The sequence below is a fragment of the Branchiostoma floridae genome, chromosome 7 (genome assembly GCF_000003815.2).
Source record: "Branchiostoma floridae strain S238N-H82 chromosome 7, Bfl_VNyyK, whole genome shotgun sequence".
NCBI lineage: Eukaryota > Metazoa > Chordata > Leptocardii > Amphioxiformes > Branchiostomatidae > Branchiostoma > Branchiostoma floridae.
The window spans coordinates 1,452,414-1,458,913 of record NC_049985.1 but is presented as its reverse complement, the minus strand read 5'-3'; the positions used below and the strand labels follow the sequence as shown (position 1 = coordinate 1,458,913).

At 43.2% G+C, this 6,500-nt stretch overlaps 1 protein-coding gene across 1 annotated transcript; it reads left to right on the top strand.

Moving 5' to 3' along the window:
• Nucleotides 1-351: 351 nt before the first annotated feature.
• On the top strand, nucleotides 352-5,985 carry LOC118419256 (ectonucleotide pyrophosphatase/phosphodiesterase family member 7-like). Its single transcript, XM_035825603.1, has 5 exons — nucleotides 352-673; nucleotides 1,354-1,775; nucleotides 2,358-2,536; nucleotides 4,754-4,901; nucleotides 5,497-5,985. The coding sequence occupies exons 1-5, from the start codon at nucleotides 421-423 to the stop codon at nucleotides 5,752-5,754; spliced, it is 1,260 nt and encodes a 419-aa protein (XP_035681496.1). The 5' UTR covers nucleotides 352-420; the 3' UTR covers nucleotides 5,755-5,985.
• Nucleotides 5,986-6,500: the final 515 nt, after the last annotated feature.

Genomic DNA, 6,500 nt, shown 5'->3' with positions numbered 1-6,500 from the left:
AGTTTTTCAGAAAATTTTAGGGAACTGATTGTTTGTTCTGGAACGTTCAGGAACTGTAAGACATTGATAGTCGTTTGGCTTTGAATTTTCATGAAATTGGATAGCCTGATAGTCAATTGGTTTTTAATTTTCAGGAAATTTAAGAGCTTGATAGTCGTCTGGCTTGGGACTTTCGGGAACGGTAAGAAATTGATAGTCGTTTGGCTTGGAATTTTTAGGAACAGTAAGAAACTGATAGTCGTAAGGCACACAAAAAGTAAACAGTCCTTGTCTTGACCATTGTTCGATTTGCCTAACAATGTCCAGACGGGTGTTGTTTACTTTTTGTGTGCCTTACCCTTTGACATATTACCTAGAATTCCTGTCGCCGCACATGCGTTCTGACCTCTGTGAGAGGGCTTATTGCAAGCACTTGTCAACATGGGGTCGTCCCGTCTAGCAGCAGTCTTCCCTCCGCTGTTCCTGATGATCTCTATGTTATCGGCCGTTCCCGAGCCGGAGAGCAGCGACGGGAAGCTCCTGCTGGTCCTTCTAGACGGTTTCCGCTGGGACATGGACCGGCTGGAGGACTTGCCGCACCTGGCCGCCTTCTCAGCACAGGGGGTGAACGTGCCGTACGTTACACCTGCCTACGTCACGCTAACAGTGCCCAATATCTTCACCATTTTGACAGGTGAGTTCTAGTTTTGAAATAGCATTGAAATTCACGAACACTGCTGTGGTTGTGTTTGTTTGTTTGTTTGAACCTTTGTTTATTCATGAAAGCTCAGATCGGCCTGCAGGCGGCTTTTCATTGAGGTCATTCGTGACAAGTGATGATTAATTGGTGAACCTTTTCTGTGATGTTATCATGTATTTCCAGGTCAGTATGCTTTGTTCTCTGACATCTTTTTATGCCATTATCAGGTTTTATACAGGCTTTTCATTGACGTCATACTAATTATAATTTGAATCCTCAGACGACCATGTTGGCGGGTAATTGAATTAAGCAGTAGCTTACTCGTGTGTTTTACAGACGTACGCTGTAATCCAACATGGCGTAGATGACGTCAAATGAAAAGCCTGTATAATGGAGTGAATTGGAAATGGTTTAGCTTTTAAAAATAAGCCCTTTCACAGAGATTAGAACGCGTATACGGCGACAGGGATTTTGTTTATTTTTTCGGGGTCTTTATCTTTGACATATTACCTAGACGTCCTGTCGCCAGAGATACGTTCTCATATCTGTGAAAGGGCTTATTCTATGCAAATACCCGACTTATGCCATTAACTGCAATGCAATTAGCGTGTGTCTACTGTACCAGCACCCCAATTGCATGACGTCATCAATGAGTCCTACGTGTGTTTCTCCAGGCTGTCACCCGGAAACTCACGGAGTTCTGCATAACGTATTCTTCGACCATTCCACCGGGCAATTCCTCCTTCCAGAAGAGGTGGATAATTCTACCCAGATTCTGGATCCCGGCGTCGAACCGCTTGTCGTCACGGCCAGCCGACAGGGGAAGCGCACAGGAACCTACATGCTCACTCCCATCCCGGGCATCCTGCCGGACATCTACTACTACCAACCTCTGTCTACTCTGAACGAAACGTACGGCGGGTTCTTGGAAGGAGTGGACACCGTGCTGGGTTGGTTTACGGACGATGACGTCGACTTCACGACCTTTTACATCGCCAAGCTGGACGCCGTGTCACATATCTACGGGCCCGAATCCCCTGCCGCCCGAAGTGTGTTGAAGGAAATAGACGGTGTCATCGGCTACTTACTCGAACAGGTACTTGAATACTTTATTAAGGCCATTAACTAACATACAAAATTTGCAGGTAGCTAAAAAATGTTCAAAATACATAAAACGTATGGACATTTAAAACAAACTACATAATCTTTCCAGTTGGTATTTACAAATGTACATTCTACATCTAACGAGATTAACTGATTTATATACAATTTACTGTCCGCCGTGAAATTGAACGCCTATTAGACAAACTATTCCATATATAAATATGAACGTATTTAACGTGCCATTAGTTTTTATTTATTATTTTAGACCAGTAAAATGGCCTAGTGAGTATAGTGCTCACCTTGCATTCGATAGGTCGCGAGTCATAACGTTACCAAAGACTTGGTACATGCTGCTTTCTCTGCTTTGCACTCATCACTAAAGAGGAAGAGTATGGGAGTTAAAGACACATCACTACCAGTGGACTAGCGCCCTTCCGTAGTGGCTTGCACAAATGTGTGGCACAAGGGCTACAGAAATGGAGATGAGCGCCAACCCTGCGTATCAGTTACAGATGCACGGGCAACCTTAACTTTATCTTTTTTTTTTGGTCTCAATAGTTTGTATGTGTTACAGGTAAAACAACTAGGACTGACGGACCTGAACATAATCCTCGTGGCCGATCACGGTATGCAGCAAGTCTACGCCGTCCCCGCCCCGATCGAGATCCTGCGCTACGTGAACGCCTCGTCTCTGCAGATGCTGATCGCGGACTACGGCCCGCTGGCCCTGATCCAGCCCGCCCCGGGCCGCAGGTTGGTTTAATGGACCGATCCTCTCGAACGCCATATCGAACAGATAGAACGCCATATTCTATTTCGAACACCTCCGCCAAAAACTGCTCCAGTGGGACAGAAATGGCTATTTTTGGCGGAGGTGTTCGAAATAGAACCATGATCGAATAGGGGGCGGATTGTTCATTACAGCCGCCAAGCCACGTAGTGAATCGAACCGTTTTTATTTGCAGTTCGAAGTGTTCCGCGGTTCTTAGCAACGTCGTTGCTAAGGAAAGGCTTGTCGCGTGACAGTTGGATGAAATTTCACCCGACTTTAACAGCTCTTTTAAACCTACTTGGCGGACATTTTACAAAGATTACGTTATAACAAGAAGGGAACACCATGTGCTCTCTGTATAAACCGTTTTTGTGGGATTTTACGGCAATTAAAGTTAGTTTCATGGTCATATTTGTTACATAGTAAAATTATCAAAATGGCGGTGCCCTACGGGGCAAAAATTTCGACGAATTTCACATTGAGGGCATTTGCATTACGCCCTTGATTCTATCTTTAATGACTAGTGAATTAGATTTGTCGAATCTTCGACTACAAGTCATGTGAAGATCCTGTTGGTTTGAAATTTGGAAAGGTTTGAAGGTCCATGTGTAAGCTTATTTACTGTTTTACTCGCAAATACTGCAAGTTGTTGGTGTAGCTAATTCGAGTACAGCTGGCTTTTTAACACAAGTTGCGGTACCGATGGACATTTCCGGTATTGTCAGAAGACGCACATAGAATAAAACAGTGTTGAGACGGACTGAATTAGCAAATGCTAAATTGGTCTTACGACAATTAGGACGCAAATACGGCGGTGCGTGTCTGGCGCGGGCTCCGTAGAACGGGCGTTGACGCAAGGGAGGAAGCGTTCTTTTTTGAATGCCTTTGATGAGGTGCCCTCGCGCGATTGGGAAAAAAGCCCATTACTACCGCGAAATGGATAGCATGCCATATACCTACTGAAAGAATAGAATTCGGACTATTCTGTGCACTAAATTTTCCGTTTGTTTTCAAATCTGTCACGAGGTAAAAAAAAGCGTTGGAAATTGCACTAAAATCAACTGATTTCAGGTTATAAAATCAAATGGATACAGCTAGACAAATCTGCTAAAAATCCAAAGGAGTGAAGTGAGAAGCTTTAAAGTTGTATATGCGATGAAATGATGAATATAGATAGTTGTAACCTCAAGCAGCAAGCTTTCTTGCAAGTGGTCCCAACACCCGGGGGTCATGGAACGTAGAACTGTCCCAAAACGGCGCGCGGTTCGCTACGGCAGTCAGTTATAACTTTTGAAGTTAGATTTATATCATCTCGGATTGGCATATCAACTTGAAAGTTGGAATTTATATACGGGGGACCACTGTTAGCTTGGTTCCGGTCAAGATTTGATATCTATGGGACGAAGACCTGTCCAGAGTCGATGATTACTGGAAAAGCCAAATCTGGGGCGTTCTATTCTAGAGTCAAAATTATGACATGGCTTCGCGCGGATTGGCGGCATTTGCATTACGCCCTCAAAATCTATGATGAGTCTTATACCGACAGAAACTACAATGTTTGCTCTTTCTGGTGGTCCCAAATTCCTGTTGGTTTGAAATCTACAACAGGTAAAAAATATGAGGGGAAATTACACGAAAATCACGAGATTTCGGGCCGCATTTTTGACGGGAAAACGATACACTATCGGTTCAAAAATCCGTAGACATAACAAATGAGTCCTAAATATTGTAAATAACTTGAAATTAGTAAGATAAAAGGCTATGTACTCCTGCGATAAGCTTTCCTGTAGGGGGTGTTGACTGCCGTAGTCATAGAACGGACTACTTTCTCTCGCGGAAGGAAAATAAAAAAGCCTCGAACTCTCGACGTGGCGTGGCGGCTGATTAGTCACATGTCATACATTGCATAGACTGACTGACAGTAGCAGTAAGATTCATCAAGATGCCCTTTAGCCCTATTTGGATTAACCATCAATGGTTCGAACAAACACCAAATGATAAACTTACGGACATACAGATTACAAGACTAAAGGAAACATAAATAATCTTCTCTTATGATACAGATTTAAAACAGTGAAACTATTAATTATAACGTTATAACGTTAACTTGCCAAGAAATGGTAGATTGCCTTTTTTAAGCTTCAAAGACTGGGAAAAGATTTGATGTTAAATTGACGGAGATTTGATTTGACTTGAAGGGAGGAGGTGTACGCCGCGCTGGCCGGCAGCCACACCAACATGACGGTTTACTACAAGGAGGACTTCCCGACCAGATTCCACTACGCCAACCATCCCCGCATGACGGACATCCTGGCCACGGCGGACCCTGGGTACGTCATCTACTCGGTACGTACTCTTGGATGACTTCTTTTGATTTTTTTAAGAATGGGAAAACGAAAAACACATTTTCTATGATTTGCAAATTATGTGATTTTAAGGGTAATCAGCTCCTCGTTCGTCCATAAATGCTGGAAAGTTGAGGAAGGTTGTGGTGAATTCTTTCACAGTTTTATTAGTATTAGGACTCCGGATACGTCATGTACTCGGTAGGTATTTCTAGTCTCCTTTTTCCTTGTTTCTACATGTCGAAAAAAAACACCTATTGTTCATACCAATTGAGTTTGCCTTCTATTCTGTGTTTCTGTGATTCTATAAGATATGCCCCAAAGTAATCTTGATAATGACAAGTATGGTAAATTTGGTTTGAAAAAACATCGCACTTCAGCTACCACGAAAAATTGTATTGGCGCACAGCACAGCACATTACACATGACCTTCGACAAGAAGGTTATGCTTTAGGTGCGTTTGTCTGTGTGTGTGCATAACTCTAAAAGCTGTTGATTGGATAGAGTTTGCTAGGAGAACCCCTAGCGGGTTTCCAAAGTAATGCAGCGGAGCTTCAGGTTTTTGTATCTCTTCTAACGATCCTTTTCTACTACAGCGGTATTCAGGAGCCTTACAATACCAAGGAGAGCACGGGTACGACAACCGCGACCCGGCCATGCGGGCACTGTTCCGGGCGTGGGGGCCGAACTTCCGGCGGGGCTACGCGCGACCCGACCCGTTCGACTCCGTCCACATCTACCCTCTCATGTGCGCGGTCCTCGGGGTGGAACCTGCGCCGAATAACGGCTCTCTGACAGAAGTAGCAGATATGCTAGCTTCAGTGGATTGCCAGGGGACTAGAGAATATGACTAACACGTTTCGTAGCTACTGACAGATGTCCTGATGCTTAATGTGTGCAATATACATAAGAACATTGTGAAGTCTTATAGACTTGTTTGTCTATCATATAGATCTTGAATAATCAACAACTTTGTTTACTTGTTTCTTAAATTCCACCACAGAGGTGGATGGGTTGTAAGAACAGGTATAATCACCTTTACCGACTCTCACCTTATAGTGGACAATAAATCTAGCTATTTATTATGGCAATATGATGAGTTCAAATTTTGATTTTCTATTTCAAATATTTCATGACAAAATAAGGGGCACGTCTCAGCCACATAAGGCCTAGGTCACATTTGCAAACTGGGGCCCGGCCGGGATGTTTTAAGAAACAAATCATTAAAATTTATACCTACAAATATGCACAAATCATGCCCATGAATCTTATATTGACATTATATGTATTTTGAAGTCTTTTATATCATTCTTTTTGCTCCTGTAAGCTACCCGGTCGGGCCCCGGTTTGGAAATGTGACCTAAGCCTAACACGACCGTTTATGGTCCCACCCTCCCAATGCTTATCAGTTACTCCCCAGTTGATTATTCCTCTACATTGTGTGTGAATGTGTAGGTGTGAGTGAGTGAATGAGTGAGTAAGAAAGCGATGGAGTAAAGGAATGGATAAGTTCGTGTCATATCGTAGTATATTTCATGGTATAATGAGGGAGTGAAGACTCAGCTACATGAAACCGAGTTTGATAGAAACTGTGTGTAAA